General features: G+C 39.8%; 2 protein-coding genes and 1 long non-coding RNA gene across 4 annotated transcripts; 1 reads left to right on the top strand and 2 right to left on the bottom strand.

The window, feature by feature from the left end:
- Nucleotides 1-21: 21 nt before the first annotated feature.
- Nucleotides 22-24,852, top strand: LOC148342842 (uncharacterized). Its single transcript, XR_015846471.1, has 4 exons — nt 22-254; nt 9,062-9,228; nt 22,478-22,533; nt 23,347-24,852. It is a non-coding gene; the product is annotated as an uncharacterized LOC148342842 (long non-coding RNA).
- odf3l2a (outer dense fiber of sperm tails 3-like 2a) lies at nt 1,046-3,426 on the bottom strand. The gene is made up of 5 exons (XM_088307477.1): nt 3,378-3,426; nt 2,866-2,976; nt 2,137-2,259; nt 1,928-2,069; nt 1,046-1,391 (listed from the first exon to the last, which is right to left on the bottom strand). The coding sequence occupies exons 1-5, from the start codon at nt 3,424-3,426 to the stop codon at nt 1,046-1,048; spliced, it is 771 nt and encodes a 256-aa protein (XP_088163603.1).
- crlf1a (cytokine receptor-like factor 1a) lies at nt 5,249-20,479 on the bottom strand. 2 transcript variants are annotated; one of them, XM_088314929.1, is made up of 9 exons: nt 20,230-20,479; nt 17,157-17,441; nt 14,056-14,185; nt 13,086-13,255; nt 9,055-9,212; nt 7,185-7,259; nt 6,241-6,334; nt 5,734-5,922; nt 5,249-5,645 (listed from the first exon to the last, which is right to left on the bottom strand). In XM_088314929.1, exons 1-9 carry the CDS (start codon nt 20,294-20,296, stop codon nt 5,629-5,631), a joined length of 1,185 nt encoding a protein of 394 aa, XP_088171055.1. In that variant the 5' UTR covers nt 20,297-20,479; the 3' UTR covers nt 5,249-5,628. The 2 variants fall into 2 exon arrangements, with proteins under 2 accessions (XP_088171055.1, XP_088171047.1); XM_088314921.1 differs by having other exon boundaries at nt 5,738-5,922.
- Nucleotides 24,853-25,047: the final 195 nt, after the last annotated feature.

The raw sequence follows: 25,047 nt of genomic DNA, 5'->3' as shown, positions 1-25,047 counted from the left end.
AAAGCAGCGGTTCTTTTTCCACTTGGGGTTTCATGTGAGGCGTTCTCGGTTCTTCTTTATGCGGCTGTGTCCAAATTCACAGGCTGCAAACTGCGAAGGCAACATTTTTGGCCCCCCCTTTTGTTTGTTTTTTGCCGCTGCGTGACGTCACTTGTGGCGCGACCCGCCCGCACGTGGATTTTTAAATTCTCGAAAGACGATTCGCAGGCTGGGATACTTCGACCTCCTTCAAAGGCTTTGTCACTCTTTCACAGGTAAAATATTCATGGTTTAAATACGAGCACTCTTTGGTGTATACTTCAACTGTAGTCATTTTTTATCTCATTATTTAGACAACTCAGCTAAACAAACAAACAGTATTGCGAGTCGACCTGCTAGTAGGTGATGACTCTGGTGCCAAAACAAAACACAACCATGCCGGTCTATTTGTGTATCTCATTTGAAAATTATCTTACTTTAAAAGTGATTTAATGTCGAATATGTATCTTGTATGTTCGTGTTGGTCTTGCTTGCTGCACCACTAGTAGCTGACGAGACCAACTAAACAAAACCATGACTGTCTATTGTTTTATTTCAAAATGCTGAAAACAGGAAAGTGATTTCATGCCAATCTTAGCTACTGCTGGGTTTCTTGCTCATAAGTCACAGTAGCGCTTTCTTTAAGTCAAGTGGCAACGTCAACATAATTCAACAGAAAAGCCAGATGCGAAAAGCATTCTTAAAGACCGCCAATGCAGTTGCAGGGTGCACATATTTTAGAGGACGTCTCCACAACGATCCAGGGCTGTGAACTCGGCTCAGAGAGTGTCTGGGAATGAAGCACTTTTGCTCTCACAAACTGCCGGTCGCCATTATGAAAATTCAGTCAGTTTAAAAGCACTATAAAGGTGCCGTCGCGTAAAGTGTTCTAAGTGACCAGCGTTCGAAAGGCTTTGCCATCCAAAATGGACGATAGCAAGGGATTGTGGGAAATGTTACTATTTTTAGAACATATGTCAAAACACTCTATACCTTTGTTTGGTCTTGTGATGTTCTAATAAATTGTTCAGTGGGCAAAGTCCAACACAAGCGGTGTGACAAACTCTGAGTGGCGGACCCCCATGGTGAAGGACGGTGCCGTGGGGAGGTGCACCCCAGAACGCTCCGGGCAGTAGGCACCCGGCCCCGGGGTGGCTGAGGTGTACGTGGGCCTTTTGGTCCGACTCTGCATGGAGAAGGAGGGCTGGCGTTGGAGGTAGACGTCCGGATCGGTGCTGTTGTACCTGCCGGGCCCGGGGCTCTGGGCCAGGTCTACGGAATGGCCGCCCACCTTCCGGCGGGCAGACATGCTATAGCTGACGCCGGTTGGCTTGTTCGGGACCTGATTGCCCAACAGCTTGGGGAGCGTGTAGCTGTTAAATAGAACAATGTGGCTTTTAAGATATAATGTCAGGGGAAAAAAAACGTTAGGCAGGCTTAGCAAGCGGCAATATGGCCGCCGGTTGCTTCTCTTTTCCTGACAGCGAGTCAGCGGCATGGTTAGTCCATTCTTATATGCCGTAAGTCCATGCTTAAAAACAAAATGGCTGACTTCCTGTGGCTTTGGCTTCTGGAGATTTCTTTGGTGGGTCCGTTCTTGCCACACATAATCAAAACATACAATCTAAATTAATGCTAAATCTAAATTAATGGTAAATTAAACTGGCTTTTTTTTTTTAATCTGGTTGCGTGCACCTGAGCCTAAAATAGTCTTCTTCTTTTTTTCTTTTTTTAACTAGTTTTTTCTACTAATGTGGCTAACAAATGTCATTAACTGGGAGTGGCTTCAAGGGTTAAATTATATAAAAAATAAATAAATAAATAAATATCCTTGAAAGTTTGCTGGCTACCTTCAAAACAGCAATTTTGTTCTCACAAAGACTTAAAACAAATTCAGAAGTGCACTCACCTGTTAGGTGCCGGTACGGCATCCACAGCGCGATAGTGTGTGCGGGCTCCGATTGTGTAGGCTGGCGGTCGGCGCTGAGCGTTGAGAGGCGGAACCTTCTCTGGGCTGTAGGCTCCCGGTCCCGGAGTCTGGAACTTGTCACCTATGGCCCAAAAAAAAAAAAAATTTATTGAGTCGCTTACTATTGTCTGACATTTTCGTGGCTGTACCTTTGCTTCCAATTCGTTTCCCTCGTCCCAACATGGAGTAAGAGGGTGTGTCCATTCGACCAAAGCGGGTCACATTAGCACCGACGTGGTATCTTGGTCCTGGGCTGGAGTCCACAGAGATCACTATGAATTAAAATTTTGAATCGGAAATGGTCATTTAATGTATATTTCACATTGATGTGACATTTAACAGGAAAATGTAAAAACATTTATAACAGTGGTACACAACCAGGGGCATGGTGGCACTTGGGAAGTTTGGAAGAACTCCCGTACGGCTGGTCCATTCTAGGCCGAAATTGTAGCGTTTCCGGGCCCGTCTGCATTTAACAACCACCACCCGTACATAATGATAACGTTAAGATGAGATTTAGTAAAATATGAAGTGGCTCACATTTGACGTTAAGAATATCAAAATAAAATCGTAAAATGCGTCTGTCTATATGGAGTAATGAAATGGCAGTCTTTCGGAAATATATTTATCATTAAAAATTGTGACAATTTTTAGAAAATACTTTGATCATTTTTAATTTTAACATAATTTACATAATCCGGACATTAAAAGTCTTGGAAATGGATGAAATGTTCATAAAGTGAATGTCACATGATGTAAATCGATGTCATGTTATGCACGCTCCGTCACCCGGGCCCTTTACAGAAATGTTTTAGAAAAGTTAAGAAGAGCTGTCCGTCGTTGTATGTGCGGATCGGTCCAATTTTATCGGTACTCACTGGCGCTGCTCATGCGGGTGCGGAAGGAGTAAGCGGGGCTGCTGGGCTTGGTGACATCGTGGTTGATGTAGCCCACGGTCGGCGGTAGAGCGTAGCGTCCTGGGCCCGGTCCTGGTCGGGATAATGTTCATTTCAAGTACAATACGACTCACACAGCGTTCGCCAGAGAACGGCAAGTTGGGCGAAATATAAAGGACTGGACATGTGCATTCACAAATTTAGAGAGGGTCAAAAGGTCACTCGAGCAATATAATGCACACACACAGATATATTGTACGTTTAGCTGTCTCGACTCCTCTCCCAGCTCGTCAGTACGACATTGATATTAGCAATTCTACACAAAGGATAAAGAAGATGATTATAAGAACTGTCGTCTGCCTACCATTTTCAGCTCAATCCATTTCTTGACGGTTTATAGCGACGCAAGATCGAAATAGATGCTACTTAGCGTTAGCTTTAAGCTAGCAGACTCAAACGCTAAGCTAAGTTGACGTCGTCTATTCTGTACTGACCTCTCTCTTTGGCAGAGATTTGGGGCCGTGTCTTCGCCACCTCTTCCATCCTCTGACCACTTCTTCTTGTGCTTTGGGACACTTGCTTTTCTTAAATATCCTTCACCTGCGCCTTGATGAATTATTGAAGAGCGTGGGTATGACGTAACCTACGCTATTGTCCACCTCACAACTTGAGCATGCGTTTGACGTTTAAAAGGCTGTGCGACGAATCCCATTTGCAATTGCGAAAATCGTAATCATGTCCTGGAACATGCAGTTGCGTAGATGTTGCGTTCCGCTTTGTAGTTTTGTTTTGTTTTGTTTTGTTGTGTTGTGTAACTAACAGCGTCTCAGTGCACAGGCTATTAAACATTTAAACTTACTCGTCTTGTGTTGCAGGCTTTGGCATGATGCTTAAAAAAAAAATCTCTTTTAACATTTACATAAACCTGAAGCGTTTATGCTAACGTTGTTGCACAATCGGTTTTATTAATTAATATTATATTATTATAAATTTTTTAATTATATTATTATAATTTATTACCTTCAAATTATCTAGGCTGTGCTTCTATGTTTTTCCTCCCCAAAATAACAATTTAATTAATATTGATAGGTAAGAGCTGGTTAAGAAAAAATGTTTTATTTTCTTTGAAAAAAAGAAAATATTCGAAAAGCAACATATGCGCACAGGAAATATGACGAGGGAAACATTTAAATCACAGAAGGCTGCAACGTTTTTATTTTTTTTTTGCTTTCATTTAAAAACAATGTAAAATCTTGTAAAAAAAAAAAATCAATGTTAAAGATAAACTTGTTCACTTTGGTCCTGGCAAACAGCTGAAATTAAAATTCGACTCTGTCGTATAAATGTAATTTATTGGTTTTTTTTTTTTATTTACTTTTCTATTTTTATATATTTTTCTTTATTTAAAAAAAAAAAATCTCTTCATATTTGTGTTGTTAATTATCATTATTTCTGTTTTATTAAACTACTGATGAGCATTTTCTGTGCTTGAGCCACATTTATTTCTGGACAACAACAGTACGAGCACAAAAACACAACAATCAGTCAATGCTCATTTCAGTCAGTCATTAATATTTATTCACTAGCTAAAACATAACTTAAAAAATAAAACATAACTTTACACACTCTTAAATATGCTGCTATAATTCAGTACAAAAATAAAGGCGAGGCAAGAGATGTCTGTCTTAAAAAAAATAAAATCACACAACTAAAAACCCTTTGGCACTTTTTCATCACACTTTTTAGAATTGCGCCGTGATGACGATGAAGGCTGGATTAGCGCTGCATGCTTCAAGTAACCCAATCCACTATTTTTATTTTTGCTCTTAGGTGGCACAATTGAAAAGTGTTGATTTGATATCTTCCAATCGTAATCAGGCATGTTTCTTTCAAATGTGAAAAAGCACACATCGGCATCACTGGAGCAAACTTAACATCAAAATACACTCATTCACTTCACTCACTGTGAATCTAAAATACAGCAAGAGCTTAGGTGATACAGTAAAAAAAAAAAGACATACACTGAATAGGGTATTTGGACCAACCAGCGGACAGTAATTCCCCGTGCAATCACTATCCATGAATTCCACTTTTTGCATTTTTATTATTATTATTTTTTTTTTTTGGAGGGGGGCAGCCATTATGCAAAACTGATCACTGTTATTTTTCATATAATTTAACGATTATTTTAAAACTTAGTTTTTATTCAAATACTAAAACTCAACTTGGTTCTTAAAACCATCACACCAGTACGTTGAAGTCTTTGAACTTACTGGGCTAACCTGGGATCTTGACGATTGTATTGCGTGCCGTCTCGTGGAAAATAGGAAAATTCCTTTGTCGTTGTGAAACAATATTCAATAGTGAGGTTGTGGCTCCGTTGGTTGAGCAGAGTGTCCTTGGACAGGACACTGTACCTTAAATTGCCTCCAGGTCAGTTTTTCTTTCTTTTTTTTTTTGTATTAGACGTGGCTTCGGCTTGGTCGAAAAAGAAATTGCACAAAATGCAAATTCACAAATGTCAAACCGGAAAAGTTTTTTCTTTTTTTTTTTTTTTTTAGTAAGTCAAAAATTTCCTGCTTTCAAAAAGAGGCTTTTAACGGATGAAAAAGCAACATCTCCAGATGTCATCTTGCCGCAAAAAAACATCAAGAAAAAAAACAGTCTTTCTAATTTTAACGACCATCCTCTGGTTGTCATTCCGATCGCTCTGTGTTGTTTTTCCCACTGGTCATGTGCTACGACTTATCCCCTTGGAGAACCTAAATGAACAAGACACAGTTTGTTACTCATTTTGCTCCGCCGTGCGGTGAGGTGAGGTGAGGTGAGGTGAGGTGAGGTGATGCTTACCTACCTGGTTGCGTGCTTTGTGCGACTTCTGCATGAGCACCCGCCACTGGTCGTAGTGCTTCATGGACATGCTGCTGCAGCCGTAAGCGTGTTTGCGCGCCCAGCCGAAGAATTGCTTCAGCTCGCGGCGCAGCGTCGAGTTGGAGTCGCCGCTCGACTTAGGGTCGCACGAGCCTGAGGCCGCCCGCTCTGCGTAGCAAAAAAAAAAAATAATAAAAAAAAAAAACAGAAAAAGGACAGACAATGTAATTCTTGTCTTTATTGTTATTCACATTAAAAGAGAAAAAAAAGTTGTTCAATAAATATATTTTTTTTTGTAATTAATCAGCTGATTAATCAGTTCGCAGAATTTTATTCCGCCAAATATCTGAATTGTCCGAAAAGAGTGACCCTCGTTTGAACAAATCATAACACCCGTGAAACCTATAAAATGATTTTTTGATAAAGTTTCATTCAACTAAAATAATGACTACAGAACGTGTGTGTGTGTGTCATTTGTGTCCTCACCGCTGTGTGGTGTGGACGCAGCGGTGGGATGACTCCATTCACTCCAGATTCCAGCTTTGCGAGAACCGTAGATGCCCACCGGGTTACATCGCACCTGACGATCAACAAAATGAAAGTAAAATGACAATAATGAAAGCATATCAAATCATATTTTCCCACTGAAATGAATAGGAAAAGCCATTCATCCTCTACAGCCCCCCCAACTCAAAAAATGTATTTTTTTCTGACAAAAATGGCACTCTATAATACTGTACTTTATAAAAACATAATTAAATATGTTTTTTTGTCACACTTTGCAGCAATTGAATGGCCACTCACAATGCTGCCGCCCGTTTTAGCCACTAGGGGGCAGTCTGAGATAGAAAAACGGATATACTCGACATGGCGATGTGAACAGGTAGACGCAAAACGCTTCCTTTGAGCTGAATAGTTTGGTTGCATTCAACGCTGTAACAGTTACGAGCTTTCACAAATGAAAAATGTTATGGGGAGGGCTTTTCGTTGGTTTTGACAAAAAATGGGTTACCTCAAGATAATCAGTTGAAAATGAACACGTGACATAATTTCAATGATCATTGCTTTTGCCCCTGCCAACATGGCCGCCACGTAGGCATAGCCTGGCAGTTAGCTGGCCAGTAACAGTTACAGCTACAAATTTGAACTGAAACTCATAAATATTTCTACATAATAAAATAGTGTGTTGCTATTCACAATGTGAATTTAAGAAATAAAAATGTTGATTAGATACAAAGGGAAAACAACTGTTCATGTTATATCATCGTATTTTTATTTTTTAACAAAACCGTTTGATTAACCAGTAAAAGAAAATTGCTCCTCAAAATCAAAACGTTACTCCTCAAATGATGTCATTGATTTGCATAACTCCTCCACCAAGAAAAGAATTATTATTGCGTAGTAATAATGATGACAAAAACACAACACACCTGCACAAAATACACCGTTCCAGGTCTTAGTCCCGCCAGCCTGCAAGATGTCTGGTTGCCGACGTCATCCATCACCTGCAAAGTGAGCCAAAAGGCCAGGGAGGAAGTCAGTGGAGAACAAAGAGTCAAATTAATAACCTGCGCTGAAGTCAAAACAAACACAAAGCTTCAATCGGGCTTCCCGCCGCAAATATGTTTGAACGCCGCAATGAGCAGCGTGTTTATGGAAACATTTCAAAGCGATCTGCTGTCTATTAGACGCCAACACGTACTCGCACGCACGCACACTCACAGCTCTCGCTCTCTCATATACAATTGTGCGTATACACACACACACACACTCTCACTTTCACGCACTCACAAGCGCTCTCACACACCGCCTTGTTGTCTTAAACTCGCACACTCTCACACACTGACTCTCTCTCACACGTACCCACACAGAGACACTCATGCTAACGCGCACTCTCACGCACTGACAGTTGTACACGTTCACTCGCACAAACACATATTCTCTTTCATATGTACGCACATACACACTCTCCCTCTCATACATACACTCTCAAAGTACATATGTCCTCTCACACAAACTCATGCAAATGCAAATACACTCTTACACAAACTTGAGGACACACAGACTCTCATCCTCCCACATTGTTTGCCTCTCACACTCACTAATGTTCTCTGTTTTTCATGCAAACACACACTGTCTCCAACACACATTGTCACTCTCTCATACTCTCTCTTCCGTGCACTCACACACTAACACACAGGCACGCGTCTACAATTACAAGCACATGCAGGTTCTAGCTTTCACTCTGTCCCTCTCACACTGTTCTCTCTCACGTTCACACACAGACACATACACCTACAGTTTACAGGCACGCTCTCACACATACACACTCACACTCAACTCTCACTCACATTTCTACATATAGACATACACACTCTCTCACAGAAACCCCACGTCTATTCACTCACTCTCACACAGACACGGTCTGACATGCACAAACACACATTCAGGCCGTTGCCCGGCGGAAGTGTCACGTCTCGGATCTGGCCCTCGCCCGCCTCGCCCTCTTTTTCCACTCAACAAGCAAAGACTTGCTTGGCTGACGTCCGCGTCAAGCCGCTTTGATTACATCACCGCTAATCGCCGCGCAGGGCCGAGTGTTTACGTCGTATTGTTCATTCAGTGCAGAGTTGAACGGAGGCTAACTCGCAAGATGATGAGATCACTAATGAATGTGGTCCGTGTGCCGTATTGCTGTGGCTTTCATTCGAGGAGGATTTGAACGCGGCAGCTAATAAAAAATTGTAATCCAATGACCGGGTAAAGCTCACATCTGGTGAAAGAAGACTTCCCAAGAGCAGACATGGAATAATAACTTCAGATTGCATTCCAATTATTGTACACTGTAGATAAAGATAATGACTGAAAGTTGGCAACAAGGTTATTATAGTTAAGGAAAACAAACTAAACTAAGACTAATTTTAAAAAATAAATAAAAATGAATCTTTAAATAAAAAAAACATAAATAAATAATGACACACTGAAACCACATTTTACATTCTGAAACTAACTAAAACTTAATGTAATTATAGGAGGTATACCTCCAAAAAATTGTCAATTTTTTATTTTATTGGGGGCGGCGATATTTGGGGGATGTTTGAATTGCGGGTGGGAAAAATAAAGCAAAATCAGCCAATTTTTTGCCAGAAAGCGCTACCATTTGCAATTAAATTCTCCAGCCAATTAATAAGTCAGGTGCTAATAATAATAATAATAACTACAGTTGAAATTTGGCAGTAGAAATATTTACGTTCGACAGAGAATGAGAAGTAACGGCCACTTTCTGTCCCTGGGCTTTACCTTCCAGTCTTGGCTGTCCTCCAGTCTGTAACGGATCTGGTACTTGGCCTGGAACAGGAAGTCCTTGAGTGCCGGCGGGGCCTCCCAGCGAACGCTCAGCTGGTCCTCCAACTGCCCCACGCGACTCACCGTCACCCCTGACGGAGGGTCCGTGGTCACTGCAAGAGGAAGACGGTAACGATATTATGTGAGATACTCGGAATTGTCAAAGGGCCATTAAAAGCAAGGTAGAAAATGCAATAATAAGAATTAAAAAAATATATAGATATATTTTTTCAAAACGGGTCAATCATAAAATTATAAATGTGCTGTAGAAATTGCTCAGATTGATTACTTTTTTTTTTTCCATAAACTTACAAACGACTTCTGTGTGACTGTACCTTCTATCAGAAAATCGCTTATCTTCTTGTACAATTATTTTTTTCCCATTCATTTCTTTATTCAACAAAATTGCTCCAAACCCCGCCACCCCGAAAAAAAAATCTCAAAATTCAGACTTGTTTTCTGAACGAACTAATCACTAAATTTACCAAACTGATTAAAAAAAAACAATTACACAATGATTTACAGAAAATTGAAGATTTATTTTTTTAGTCTCCGCAAATCAGATTTTTATTTGAATTTTCTCGAATTGCAAATTTTATGGCGTGGCAACCCCAAATAGCAATGTATATATAAAATATGTATATAAATAAAACATTATTTTTATTTTTTTATTATCATAATTATTAGATTATTACTGAAGGTCATGTCTAAAAATATTTTTTGTCAACTCTAATTCAAAAATTTCTTGGGATCCGAGTTGTCATTGCCGTATCGTGCTTTATAACTAAAGCCAGACGCAGAAACATTTGCATCTAGTTGGACCTTCTATTCAATATACACCCGCCTTTGCGCCTCATTTTGGCCACCGCCAAAGAAAATAGCCCCCCCCCCCTCACTGCTCGGCTTATTAGACATTCAGAACAAACGGGCAAAGAAAATAGTTCGGCTCTCACAGATTTCACTACTAGAAGTTTTTTTCTCGAAATTTGAGCCACTGTTTACATCGACGGGCCTTAAAAGCAAAAAAAAAAAAAAAGGCACTCTCAAAGAATGTAGCCGTGGTGCGTGTGCATTACGGTAATTCACACATTGACGTGTTCCCTACAAGAAGGTGCTGATGTTCTGTTGTCAGGGCACAGATGGTCCGGATCAAGCCAGACCAATAATAGCTCCTCTCTCGCTGCGACGTTTATGTTGGCGGCCGGAGACATCAAGTCAATTCCGAGTGGTGGGCCTGATGTCTCAATGCGCAAAAAAACTGCTTTCCACATCTCGGTGGTTTTTGAGACCAATATTTGAACCTCCCCTTGCTATTTGTTTTGGATTTTGCCCGAGATGGCGTCAATGTCGTTAACAGTTGTTGGCCTCGGCCGTTAAACAAACAATACGAGCTCCGGGAGGGGGTGGCGACGAGAAAGTCTTAATGGAAGATGACACCAAATATTTGAGTGGGATTGGTTTGGATTTAAGAAAGCAAAAATATTGTCCAAGTGGGAACTAAAACAAACCGAAAAGACTGAAGCCAAAAGCGATTTAGACAACCGCGAAGCTGTTTGCGTCGATGAAAGAATGGAGTGTGAACCACAGCATGATCGCGGTTCAGCGTTGAAGTATTTGCCGAATCACATTTTTTTTGGAGGTGAACGTATATTTGTCCATAGGTGACATTCATTTGAGCGAAGCTTTTTAGATGAGACTATGTTTGTGTCCCATCGGTTAAGGATGGTGTGCATGCTAGATGCATGGTGTTGATGCTTTGTGGATTTCTTCTTTGTGTTAAAGATCACAGTGAATGAATTAATTTGAACCTTTTTAAGTCATGTCCTGCTATCTTGCGTCATCTATAAGCAATTACAAACACCATTTTTTGGGGGAGGGGGAGGGTCAATTATTCTCCGAATTTATTTTTTATTTATCGTGTTTTCCAGACTGTAAGGTGCACCTCTATATAAGTCGCAGTTTTCTATATTCAAGGTACATAAACAGATTCTTAAAACAGTGCCTTTTAACACGGCAACTTTGCTAATTAAAACAGAACAGACCAAAGAGAGAGAAGAAAAAAAATCGAGATTTATTTAGCGTATTTTCTGAACTATAGAGCGCCCCCTAATGGTGAAAGAAAAACCCACAGAAAAGCCGTATTGTTGTATTAGCCGCATGGTTCAAAATCATGGAAAAAAGTAGTGGTTTATAGTCTGGAAACGATGGTATTTATTCATTTATTTAGTTATTTATTTATTTTGCAATATTTTGGTCAAACTCTGCCAAGCAATGACTCAAATGTTTCCAAATCTAGTGCCATGTGACTGAGCTTCAAATTTGGGAACAATCTCTTCTCGAACAAGTCCATCTTGCGCTTTGTATAAATAATCCAGCATCGGCTTTGTTCCCTTTTGGACCTTGAGGTGGGTTCGCTATTTCACCCAATTTGGGTTACTCAAAAGTAACCCAACAGTTTGAAGCCAATATTGGGAAAACGGTGTCTTCATTCCAACATGTAGTGTGGAGACAACTGCTCAATTCAGGTCTGGCTCATACGTGCCGGTAAGGAATCCCACCAACCTCCCCGATTGTGGATGCGGGTGTTGCCGCCCGTGGACAAGCGTGACTCACAGCTGTGACGCAGTGTTGCGTGTTTTGACGAGAAGCCAAACCGGCGACCGGGGCAACCCGAAGTAAACAAAGCATACAAATGCACAAAAGTGTCTTAAAAAAAAAAAAAAAAAAAGCACCTTTGCGTTTTCTATGCGCTCATCAGGACGCCACCCTCGCCTCAGGGGGCGGAAGCGGGGTGTATACAGGTGTGTGAAAATCTTGCAAAAGTGATGGCCGGTTGTTTTCAACCCGAGATGTTGGTCCCTTGAAGAATTTGCCGGCCGGCAGTGTGCAGAACAATGCTTTAAAAGGTAACATCGCTTCCTCCCTGTCAGCTGCGAGGCCCCAGATAAAGGCTTGAAAGAGTTTAAGCGCTTCAAGAATCCTGGATTAAAAAGGAGGAATGTGGGCTAGTCCACTGTTATTTTTCCTTGACGCATCTTTTACGACAAAAATTCTGTGTTTGGCTATGAAATTGCCGGTTGGGTTTTTCTTTGACGACATCAGACATTATCTTTGCGACTCCTTGAAAATGTCATGACGATAAGTCAAACTGGCATTGGGGACTGAATCAAACAATTGTTAAAAATCTAGTTGGATGCAACGGAGCTGAAATGGTGACTGCAAACCCAAGTGGGTCACTACATTTTTTTTTTTTTTTTTCCAGGCATGGTTCTCCAGAAATTTTTGTGGTGTACTCGAAATGTTGGATGTGCCTACAAAATTTTGTGTTGCTATGTAAAGCAGTCGTTAAAGGCTGCATTTTCGAAGAAGCAAACATTTCCCATGAATTGTACTCTTGATCGATTGGACTGTTTGTGATATTAGTAGAAAATTGTACCAAAAAGTAGTGGAATTCAGTAGATAAAAAAAAGGTGTTCCCTGCAAAAGAATATTCACTTAGATGCTCCCTGGTGAAAGTTAACCCCCCTTATTTATGATAAAACTCAACCCTCATGAGGACAAGCGGTTTGGATTTGGATGGTTGGAAGCATCCCAGAAGTCTCTTAATTTAAGGAAATTGAATAGAGATATGCAAGCATGTGCTCGTCCCACTAACACAGATGAGCAAAAGATGACGTCAATTACGCGCAAAAAGTCACCGTATTCTACAAAAAACATTTAAAAATTTGGTCATTTCAACAGTGTAATACATACAACATATTGGAAAAGTCGGGAAATCTTACTGCGATTGTAGGTATTACACATAATTTTATGATTGCAAAACGGCACATTTCAGCAAATTATCCTATTTCTCGGTGAATAATGCGTGTCTAAATTAGATGAGAGAGAGAGAGTGAGACTGAGAGTGAGACTGAGAGTGAGACTGAGACTCTTACTCTTACTCTTACTCTTACTCTTACTCTTACTCTTTTACTGTCCACACTCACCCACGTCTAGTATGTCCAACATGATGATGTCGGAAGCAGCGTGGCCGAGCTGGTTGGACGCCTCCACCCAGATCTCGTAAGGGGTGAAGAGGTGCAGGTCGCGAGTGATGCTGCATGAGTATGGTTGAGCGTGAGTGTAGTCCTCGCACTCCTTCTCCTTGCCGTACCACCTGCGGGGCATAGCAACAGCGATGACTCGGACGGTTTTTACGAGGCCCTATTTTTACACGCACCGCAAATCGCAAAATGTGCCCCCCGGGGCGCTGCATCACACAACGACTTCCTCTACGGCTTTTAAATTGCTTCATTTCATTGTTTGAAGCTTGTAAATGCTGTTGAAGCGCAATCAGAAGGTCTTTTAGCGGAAGGTTCTCCTTGAATTGATGACGGAACTTTATCGAAGGTTTCAATTCCACTTTCCAAAAGGAATTTAAGTTTGTCCGGATCAGGGGTGGGCAAACTTTTTGATTGGCGGGCCACAATGTGTTCTAAAATTTGACAGAGGGGCCGGACCAGGAGCAGATGGATGGAGTGTTTTGGTAACCTCATCTCATTGGAGAAAAAAAATACATTAAATTTTTTAATTTCCAACTGTTTAGAAAATCTAAATCACGGTTAAATTTCTAATAATTACCCAGCCCCGTTATGTGTTAGCATTAGCATGAAGCTAGCGTGCCATTCTGTAGGTAACATTGTTTAGTTGTTTGAAATACACGTGTAATCCGCCTAGTTTCATATTAAGTTTAAACTTAGCCTACAGTGGCATTAATTACAAACTGAGTTGAGTTCAATGTCACTATAAAATGCAACCGAATTTTTTTTTTTAAATTGGGTCAGTCATATTTCACAAGGCAGTGCTTTTATTTATTTTTATTATTATTTATTTATTTATATTATAATTGTATTTTATATATACATATATTTTTTTTTATTTTATTTTATTATTTTTTTTGTAGCAGCATTCACACACCTGAGCTTGTACTTGAGTAAGTACTGGGTGCTAATGCTGGTCTCCCCCTTCCCTCCCGGCGCCCAGCTGCACGTCAGGTCTTTGGTGTTCCGAGACCAGCACGTCAAATTGAGAGGCTTCTCCGGAGGCACTGTGGGAAAGGGGGAGGACAAAAAAAAAAGTAAGAAAAAAAAAAAAAAGACCTGTGGACGCTATTACTTTGGTGGGATATTTTTTGTTTTTTTTTTAACCTCTTTTTGACTTTATTTGGTGAGCGTGCCTTTGTGTGTGTGCTCGATGGAGTGTAATCAGATTTCGGAGCCCTGCCAAACCCCCCCCCCCCCCCCCCTCCGCCTCCTGTAATCTCTGAGAACACAAAGTTCTGAACACCATCACCACACACAGAGATTACAATCCATGCTGCGTGTGTGCATCTCGCATAGTTCTCATCGTATGGCTTTCCTTTTTTCAACAAAGTGTTTTGTTTTGTTTTTTTTGGTGTGAGAGAAGAATGGTGAAAATAAGTGCGTGTTGCCATGATTATCGGACAAAGTGTAATAGGCAGAGAAGGTGCCCTACTGCAGTGAGAACGTACAGTATGTCCGTGAGTATTTTTGTTTTGCCGCTTTGCGAGTGTAACGCAAATTGACTATAGTTAACAAAAAAACAACGGAATAACTAATTATTTGGAGAACATTTTCGTTAATGAATTAAGGTAAAAATGAGAGTACCATAAAAAAAAATTAAAAAATTGAAAATACATTTTATGTTTATAAACCTAACTATAATGACAGCAAAAATATGTCCTTTATTTTTTACTTCATTTCGTAGATGAGCTGTTAGTTTACTTTATTACATGATACTTAATGGCTTCCTTTCCCCAACAAATACAGTATATATATTTACAAAAAAAAAAAAAAACAAGTGGCAATGAAAAACTATCATAAAAAATCTGAAACTATTATATTATATATATATATATATATATATATATATATATATATATATATATATATATATATATATATATATATATATATATTATTAAATAACTTGTGTAAAGTAGCAAAATGTTTGAATATTTTTAATAATTACCCCAAACATTTTTGTAATTATAAAAAATACATTTTATCCGAATACGCGATTGTTCAAAACTATTGTATACTTCAGTACGGATACTAAAATATCCAAAAGCTGCACAGCCTAGCACACAAAGGACATGTGATGATGCGATCTCGCCGGTTATTGATGATCACCGCCCCCCTTGCGCAATAAAAATGAAGACCGAGCCGCTGGAAATAATCCATAAAGTCAATTTAACGGAGTTAGGGGGGCTTCTGGGTGTCAAAAGAATTTAACATCATTTTGCACAAAAGAGCCAACGGAGGAGGCAAAAGCACATTTTTGAGCAGAGGAGGAATTTAAGGCTTGGTTTTCCCTCGTATTGACAGGAGCGCCGTAAAAAGTGTTTACGGCGTTTATGACGACTGCGTGCGCGCGCGTAACGCTACGCGTGTGCACTCGACGTGTCGGCGTGATGCCCAGCGAGTGATAGTGCGAGTAATGGACCACACAGGCACTCAAAGCGACACACACACTGGATAAGGCCCTCATACTAAAACTTAAATTACGGCCCCCGGCGTGCGTGGAGACCCTTAAAAAAAAACACAAAAAAAAAACTACCCACTGCTTCCTCCTTCATATTCCCACTTCCTTTCCACTCCTCTCGCTCACGTCAGCAGCATCCATCCTTTTTCTGCAGCGCTTGTTCTCATTGGTAATACTTAAGCAACAACGTATTTTTGGGGGATAATTTATTTATTTTTTTGAAATACTGATTAATTTATTGTTTGGCATGGTTTACAAAAAAACTCTAGGAAAAAAGACAGATTAACAATAACTGCCAATGTGGAGTCAACATTTTTTTTTTTTTTTTTACATTTGAACGCATTTGAATAAGTTTGAATGTACTCGCAAGTACGTTTCAACATATTTGTGAGCACATTCGAGCGTACTTATAGGCTAAATGCTACAACAACAGCATTTTTTTCCCCCATGATGCCACTGGGTATTGACTAGCGGAAGCAAAAAAAAAAAAAGATTTTAACATTTGGCCTACATACAGAGCCCCTAAAGTGACACGGGAAAAAAAAACAATTAGTTTCTCATCCTGACGAGATAACTTTCTCATTAGGATGAGAAAAATTCGAATGAGGCGAGAAAGTACGACTATAAGCCGCTACTTTTTTCCTCGATTTTGAACCATGCGGTTAATACAGCGGTGCGGCTTTTCTGTGGGTTTTTCTTTCGCCAGTAGGGGCGCTCTATAGTTGAGAAAATACGCTAAATAAATCTTTATTTTTTCTTTTGGGTCTGTTCTGTTTTAATTAGTGAAGTTGTTGCCATGTTAAATTGCATTGTTTTAACAATCTGTTTTATGTGCATTCACAGTACCAAATTGTTCTGTACATGCAGTAAACAACAATTTTTTTCCGACATAGAAAACTGTAGCTTGTCTTTTTTTTATTTTATTTATTTTTTAAATAGTTGCTGCAGCTTATATGCAGTATAATATTATAGTCCGGAAAAATCCAGTATTGTGCCTGTATGGGAGACACTGTAGCTCTATTTTGGTTTGTGTTTCTGTGTGTTTGGTTATATTTTCTCCGAACGGGAAACTTTTTTGTCAGCACAAGAAAGTTTTCTCATCCAAACGAAAATGTTTCTGGTTAGGAAGAGAAACACTTTTTTTTTCCCATGTCACTGTAGAAGCTTACATGAAATCAATATATTAAAAAAAATAAGTAAACATTATTTATTTGTAAATGTATGGTTTTATTATGTGTGCAGTGCCTGATTTCTGTTTTGTATTTTTCCCATAATGCTTCTGAGTATGTGCTCGCGCAAATCAATCGCCCTTGGCATTATCTAGAAAAAAATGCTTCATTTGTACCAATTAGCCTAAAAGTACGTTTGAACATACTCACAAATACGTTCAAACGTATTCCCAAATACGTTTGAACGCATTTGCCAAACAAAGAAGTTTAAGCTTCCGTACCATCGCAATATTGAAGAGAAACAGAAAAATCGAGCAGGACTGTTCGGCAACGAAACGTACGTACTTCCGACGTAGATGCAGGAGCCAGCCAGGATGTGTCCCTTGTGGTTGTGGCAAACCAGATTGTCGCCGGACGTCTGTCGCGAGGCGTTTAGCCCGCTGAGCGTCACGCTGAGGTTGCTGGGGCTCAGCGTTCGGTACGTGGAGGCGGGCAGCCGCTGGCCGTTGAGCGTCCAGTAGAGGGAGCTGGCGTGGACGCCGGCGTCCGGTTGCACCCAGCAACTGGCCGTCAGGTTGGAGCCCACGAGGAGGACGGGGTCCTGGGGGTAGACCAATGCCACATCTGCGGCTATAAAATGGTGGAAGGTTAGTTATTGGGATGGCACATTTTTCTGCGTGTCAAAAACGTGTATTTGCCAGCTTTGTGTTGAATTTATATGAAACGTGCAAAAATAAATAAATAAATAATATAAATATATATATAAATATATTATATATAATATAAATAAATATATATATATATAATTTTTAATCGTAAAATGCCATTCTATAAATCAAGGTTGTTTTTTTTCAAATAAAGGTTATTTTTGTTTGTTATATGAACAAGGGGAAAAGATTTTTTTTTCATGTTTTCTACTGCAATCAAAACATTCATCTCTAAATATTATTTTTAAATGAAAAATATATATATATTATTACAGAAATAGAGACAAATGCAGATCCATGCTTTTTATTGGCAGTCGTTTACATTGCATCCAAATTTAGTTTTTGTAACAAATCAGATGTCATAATTTTAAAAAAATTTTAAATAAATAAAATGAAGAGGATAAAAAGTAAATTGCACAGTTTGCGTCAAACTTTCTTTCCTGCAACCAAAAACATGTAATAGTTTTCAGATGCACAAAAAATGTTTTTTTTTGTTGTTTTTTTTAAACTTTCAGAGGGACATGCTTTTCCTTGTTCAGTGTTTGTCTTACACGTTCTACACTGCAACCAAAAACATGTTGCGCACACAATTCTGCTTTGTATTACATAAAAACAAACAGAAAAATGGATGCCATTCCCCCCCAACTGCGGCCAAACTCTTTTGTTTTTATAGCAATTCAGACATCACAATTGTTCGTTTTGACGGGCAGCCATCTACGTTATCTTTCTATTTCCCGACCACTCGAGGCCGACGAGACACACAAAAGCTTGGAAATTTGCGGAGAAGCTGAGCCACCAGTTAACCATAATGGCGCTCCAGTTTATCGCCGGCAACGACAAAAAACTTCACCCTTTAATTGTCAAGCGCGGAAAAGGTTCCAATCATTCACGAAGGGCCGTGCGTACGACGGTAACGACCAATTAGCCCCCTTGTCATAAACAACAGGAAGCGTTTGATGATGGAGGCCTCTTGTGTTCCCTCTTCTTCTTTTTATGTGGTCTTTAAAGCCTTCGTCCTGCTACCCATAAAAAAAAAAAAACTCATCCACCCACTTAAGCCGGGAAACGCACGTAACGTTGATTTATTTACATTGGTGTCGTGAACATTCTCGAGACCCGAGCTAATGAGGTCACTATTTTTTTAGCACCCCCCCAACCACAACTCCTCACGTGTTAAAGGAATTATAGGCTGCAAACTTGTTGAAAGTTAGCCATGCAGTAGCTCCCCAAATATACTTAACACAAGCGAAATTTGGTAGGTGTCCCAATACATGACGCTAGGCTAAAAAAAAAAAAAAAAAAGAAAGGCTACATACATGTTCAAATGGCAAATTTTTACGGTATAAAAAATGAGACTAAAATAAATCCCAGAAAAAGTTTAACCAGCATTAATGTGACCTATAACGTGGAGAAAAAAAAAACATCTTTTGGAAAAGGCGAAATCAAAATAACTGATATCATGCAGTAGCACAAGTGCGCACACCCTCCGAGGACTGGGGCTTCGGCTGTGTTCAGAATTTCCTAAGCGCGTGTTAGCTCATGATAACGGGAGCCTGCACACACCTGCCGCCATTTTGAGGACATGAGGACGAGGTCGGCCGGCGCCGGTCAAAGCAGTTTTAATGCATTTTTTTAATCAGATATACAAGTTTTTATGTATTTATTTTTTTCACTGATTCCGAATCTGAGCGACCACATCGTGTTTTCATAATAATAAATTGTGTAATGTTTACGAATTAAGGGTTTGGTTCAGCAACAGGTGTTTTTTTTTTTGTTTGTTTTTGTTTTTTTAAACGACATAGCGATAAATTACGACAAATTTTGTATTAAAGATTAATTTATTGCTTTTGTTTGTTAAAAAAATACATACAAAGACAACCTTTAAAAAAATTATTCATATTAAATCGCAATCGCTATATTTAAAACAAAATCACGATAATTGTTTAAAATCTCTCACCCTAATTTTGACAAGGCAAAAGGTCCAAAAAGATGCATACTTGCCAAGGAACAATATTTCCCTCTGGATTTTCAAGATGACTTTTTTTTTTTTTTTTTTCCAAACTGACACCAGTACAAGTATTCACTCTTTGATTACATACCGATGCATAGAACTGAAACCTCTAGAACTTTTGATACATAAAATTTCATCTAACACATTGACAAAAGACCTTTCCCTCTGATGCAGATGATGATTCGCCGATGTGTCAAACTGCCCCAGTATAGCGGCAACTACTGCTAAGGCGTACTTTTGCAATCTCCATTTTTTTTAAAGTATTGGTAGCAGGTATCGGCAGCCTTCATGAGTAGCCAATACCTTGAAATAAGGCCTGTATCAGACCGATAAGGTGTCGATACCCTCCCATTTATTTATTATTTTTGCCTCTGTGCTCTCTCCTAAATGGGTGCTAAAGCAGAAGTCCACAAAATGTCTTTCATTGGCCTATTCTTGAGGGGCGCATTAATCAAAGGTCCAGAAAGATACATAATGTACATGTCCCCCACCCAATGGGTGCCAAAGTAGAAGATTTGGGGGTGCCACCCTAGTGGGAAGCCCCTTCAAGTTGCTTTGATGATCTTTTCTCGGTATGACACATGAAAGTCGGCATTACTAGTATGAAAATAAAACACTTTGCACTTTTTAATAAGACCTTTCGCGCAAAAAGGGGGGGGGAAAAAGCCACGGGCGTTTGCGCATGTGTGACTTGACTTACGTGTGGACAGGGACAAGACGGCAGCGGAGTGCAGCAGCAGGAGCAGAATCCGTGAGCACGTATCCATGACCGCCTCCTGGTTTGTTCTTTTGGTTTGGTGGGCTTCTTCGCTCGACGCTTTTTGCGCGCGCAACTACGCTTTGCGCACAAAATGTGGATTGAAGGGTAAAAACATGTGAAAGGCGACTAAGAAGAAAGAAGTACTGCTCACGCGTCTGCTCGTCTTCTTGTTGCTTCTTCCTCCTCCTGCAGCTTAAATCATACACAAGTTCATACTTTGAAGCCCCGCCTCCTCCCCCTTCCTCCTCCTCCTCCTCCTCTCCTTGTCTCATTTGCCCTCTTTCTTCCTCGCTCCCTCCCTGCACCTCATCCCCACTTTCACCTCAAACATTCCCACCCGGGCCACGCTCAAGTTCCAGCGAAAGAAAAACACAAACGTCACTTTGTCGGGATGTGACAGTCGGTCAGAATATTAGGGACACCCACGTGGAGTTTTACGCACCTTTTAATTGGTCAGAATGCGAAAAATGACACGTACAGTATCTCCATATTTATTGGAGTTGAACTGTCGCCTTTACCCCCTTTAAAATTAAAACATAACATAACTGATGATATCAATGAGTTAAACTGTTAAAAATTAGAAAATATTTTTGTATGACGCATGGATAATGACAGCCCTTAAATACAATGTGACTCCATTTTTTAATGGTTATACAGTGTTCTTATTGTTAAATTGTTGTTTTGCCCATCTTGAATGTGAAAACAAGATTTGGAAAAAAATTTTAAATGGAAAAAAAATCAACGTTAGTCATCGAATAAATATAGTAATGGGGGAAATTCAATACAATTCAATGAAACAGTCTTGTTAAAAGGGATGTTCGATGCAACTTTTGTTTCAGACGTATACTCGTACAAGGATTCACTCTTGAGTACTCACTGATACCTTGCACTGCTACCGCTAGAACCTTTTGATACAGCAAAGACCTTTCTTTTTGATGTAGATGATGATTCAACCATGTGTCAAATTTCCGGACTATAACGCCAACTACTGGCGAGGATGGGTTACTTGATGTCAGATCATTTTTGTTTTGTCTTAGGTATCGGTGGCTGGTATCGGCAGCCTCCACAAAAACCCTAATGTCTCAAGTTAAGACCTGTATCAGCCCGATACCGATACCTGGTATCGATACTCGCCCATTTCTACTTTTTATATTATTTTGTCCTTTATAAAAAAAATAAAAAATCTAAAATATGAAAATATTATTAGAAAAGTAAAAATCCATCCCCCAACCCCCTCAATCCAAATGAAGCATCATCATATTCCAAGGAATTGCAGAGGGCCACTGACGGCATATAAATGACAGCGTGTTCCTAGTGAAATTCCTTCTACAATTCCTAGACGATGACTATGGTACAGAAGCGGGAACACCAAGCGGGAACAAGAGAGTCCCTTCTGGAGGGCGGGTCAGCCAAAGGTCTTTGTGTATGGAGCCCCCTCGCAGTACCCGGAACGCCACGTGACTCACAAGACTCAAGCCAGCATTAACTTGTTAGTCAAACATTAGTCACACATTAATCTCGCACGTTCAGGTGTTCGCACAAAGCAAGTCTTGTAGGATTGTTTCTTCATCTGATTGTGAAGAGATACATTCAATACATTCCCAGAAGTTGCTCCTGAGCTGTGCCCGAAAGAGGCCCTCCCACACTTTTTTTTTTTTCCTTGGAACTGTGTCTTGACATGGAGCCCGGGAAGAATAGTGTGTGACCTGGCTGGTCCACAATAGAATTACTCGGATGTGGGATACAATGTGCTTCTGTAATCAGTTTGGGGAAAACCTCAGTGATGTCTCTAGGTTTTAGAAATAAATTGAACAGGACACTGGTTGTGTCGTAATGGACAACTTTGGACCAAAAAAATGTGGAGGGCCAATTATCAAAAAAAGAAAAAAAAACATTTATGGTTTCCTGCACACAAAAAAAATGCTGGGTTGTTTTTGCTGAGCAACTTGTTGGATCACGGTGGATTTTGATCAGATTAGGTTAACCTAAAGTTGAGGTCATTGTTTTGACCCGGAAGATTTGAATAAAGATTACCAAATTATGTGCTTGTGATGTATTTAAATTTTTGTAATGCACTTGTCAACGCATGTATAAAAAGATCCACTATCCTAACCCAACAACGACGGGTTTGAAGCGGGACACAAAATAACCACACAATGATTTATTTATTTTTCTGCTTCCCTTACAGAGAATTTACCATTCAAGGATGGCACAAAACTGCTGGACATCAATCGAGCATTAGGTGTAAGAACTCATTTTGTGCATTTCTTCACAAAAATAAATAAATAAAACTAAATTAAAAGTGACATATTTTACTTGCCCGCTCCCCCCCCCAAAAAAATATTGTACATTAGAACAACATAAATAGCATGTAAACAAATGATGTTTTTTTTTTTTTGTGCAACATGATTTAATGCTGCAATCCAATTCATCGTGCTGCTCCTTCTGGTATGCCTGCTTTGGCAAACGGAAAGTAGTTAAAGTACAGTCGTGCAGACACAAACAAAGAAGACAAATAGAACTTCTACTAGTTTGGTAAGTGAGTCAGCATGAAGCTGTAATATTACACATTTTTCATAGAGGATGAAAAATATATGCATGCAGTGGAAACCCGCAATTCACAAACTGAATAGAATCGCCATCTAGAGGTTGTAAGTGGAATTTCAGTGAAGCCAGTCTTTTTTACCAAAATAGAATTAATCATATTTAAAAAAAAAAAAAAAAAAAAGGCTGCAAAATAGCCAGACCGTCGGGATTATCTTTATTCTCAAGAAAACAAAACATGACCTCATTTTCAGAATTTTCTTACAACGTACCCTTTATTAACACTACTTAATTGTCCGGGAGCAAATTCATAAGAAAAAGTAATCTGACTTCACCCTACCATAGTGTGAAAAAAAAAATACGATCTTTTGGATTATTTTGTTGCAATGGCCTCGTTTGACATTCCACTTTATTGACGTTGATTGCATGTTTACAGCCGGCTGGACCTCCTGGCCAGGCAGAGCATTTTAATGTCTTGCAAATTGTTTATGAATGCTCCCTTTGTTTCATCAGGAGACTCGGGGAGCCGACGGGAACGTGACGAACGTTACGAGGGACGAACGGACGGACACGCAGATGGATTCGGGAGTTCCGAGGGGGCAATCAAGCGAGGGATGGTCAGGCTTCCTGGCAGATGGCCGCAAGGCCTCCGCTGAGCTCAGCTTGATTGGGGGGAAGACTTTGTTTGAAGAGACCATCGGTGCCTTGTTACATTGCCACAAGCTATGGCTGCGATTGAGTGTGCGTGTGTGCGTGCGTGTGTGTGCTTCTTTGCAATTGTGTGTGTGTGTTTGTAACTTGTAATCGTGTGTGTAGTGTCTGTGTGTTTTTTTGTATATGTGTGTGTTTCTGGGTGTATGTGCGTGTGAGTTCATGCGCGCGTGTGTGTGTGTGTGTGTGTGTCGTATACGTGTGTAACTTGACTGTTGTATGGCTGCAACTTGAATGTATGCGTGTGCGTGTGTGCATGTACGTGCGTGTGCGCGCGTGCGTGTTGTTAGAAGTGTGCGCGTGAGTTTGTGAGTGTGTGTACGTGTATGTTGTGGGGGGGTATGAGCGTGTGCGTGTCTCATGTGTGTGTAACTTCAATGTGTGTGTGTATGTAACTTTTACAAGTGTGTGGGGGTGTGTGCGTGTGCATGTGCACGTGTTTGTGTGTGTTGTTTTATGTGAATGTAACTTCAATGTGTGTGTGCGTGTGTGGATCTGCCAAAAACAGAGAGGAGGACCGAGTGATTTTAGGAGCCCCCTCACTCACATATTTCCTAAAGCCAGGATAGCAAACGCTGGCATTCGCCGCAATAATGCATGACAGATGTACATGAACTTGCTCTCTCTCTGTCTGTCTCTATCTGTCTGTATGTCTCTTTGTCTTTCTCTCTCTCTCTCTTTATCTCTCTCTCAAGTCTGTAGACTTGGTTTATTTGTGGAGCCCACAGTTAAATAAAACATGGTGAGGCAGCATTTAGCTGCTTTGCTGCACACAAAGGGAAGAAGCTGCTAACAGGAGAGAAGTCAGCCCCAAGTGTCTTTTAAATCCACATTAAAAACTATGCGCCCCCCCATACCTATTAATGTCTTTCAAAGCATTTTTATAATCATATTTTGTCAAAATATTGTTCTTACACTTTAATATTCATTTTGTAATTTTAGTAAGCTTTTGTGGATTTATTTTCATAATTCTATGCATTTTCCACCAAAATTATAGGATTATATATATATTTTTTTTTATTCTAGTGACTGTAATACTTTTCTTGTATGTTTTTACTTTTTTTTTTTTGTTTTGTTGACTACATCTGCAAAAAATAAAACACAACACTATCCCTTTAACCGACCCTTTTTGTCACAATATTAAATCGTTTTCATAAAAAAATCATAAACTACTGCATTCTTATTTTACAATTTGTTTCTCATAATCCTAAACAAAATAAAAAAAAATTATAAATGTAATGACACAGTTTCAACAACAGAGGGCAGCAAATCCACGCTTCATTTGTTTTTCGCGCACTTGTACTGGAAAGTAACTCCGCGTTTTCATCCTCAAATTGTTTCGTTTTGTTTGAATGACACACCCGTATTGTGTGTGGGTGTGTGTATGCGCGTGTGCTTAAAAAACACGAATAAAATCACTTCAGCTTGTACGAGTTTGACTTTTTTTTTCCCCTCAAGAAACATGTCTTTTTCGAACAAGAAGAAAAATTTAGGAAAAATTGT

Source organism: Idiotropiscis lumnitzeri, chromosome 1, assembly GCF_059441095.1.
Source record: "Idiotropiscis lumnitzeri isolate Australia: NSW breed Sydney's pygmy pipehorse chromosome 1, RoL_Ilum_1.0, whole genome shotgun sequence".
NCBI classification, from domain to species: domain Eukaryota; kingdom Metazoa; phylum Chordata; class Actinopteri; order Syngnathiformes; family Syngnathidae; genus Idiotropiscis; species Idiotropiscis lumnitzeri.
The sequence above is the reverse complement of the archived record's forward strand: the minus strand, read 5'-3'. Positions and strand labels throughout refer to the sequence as shown.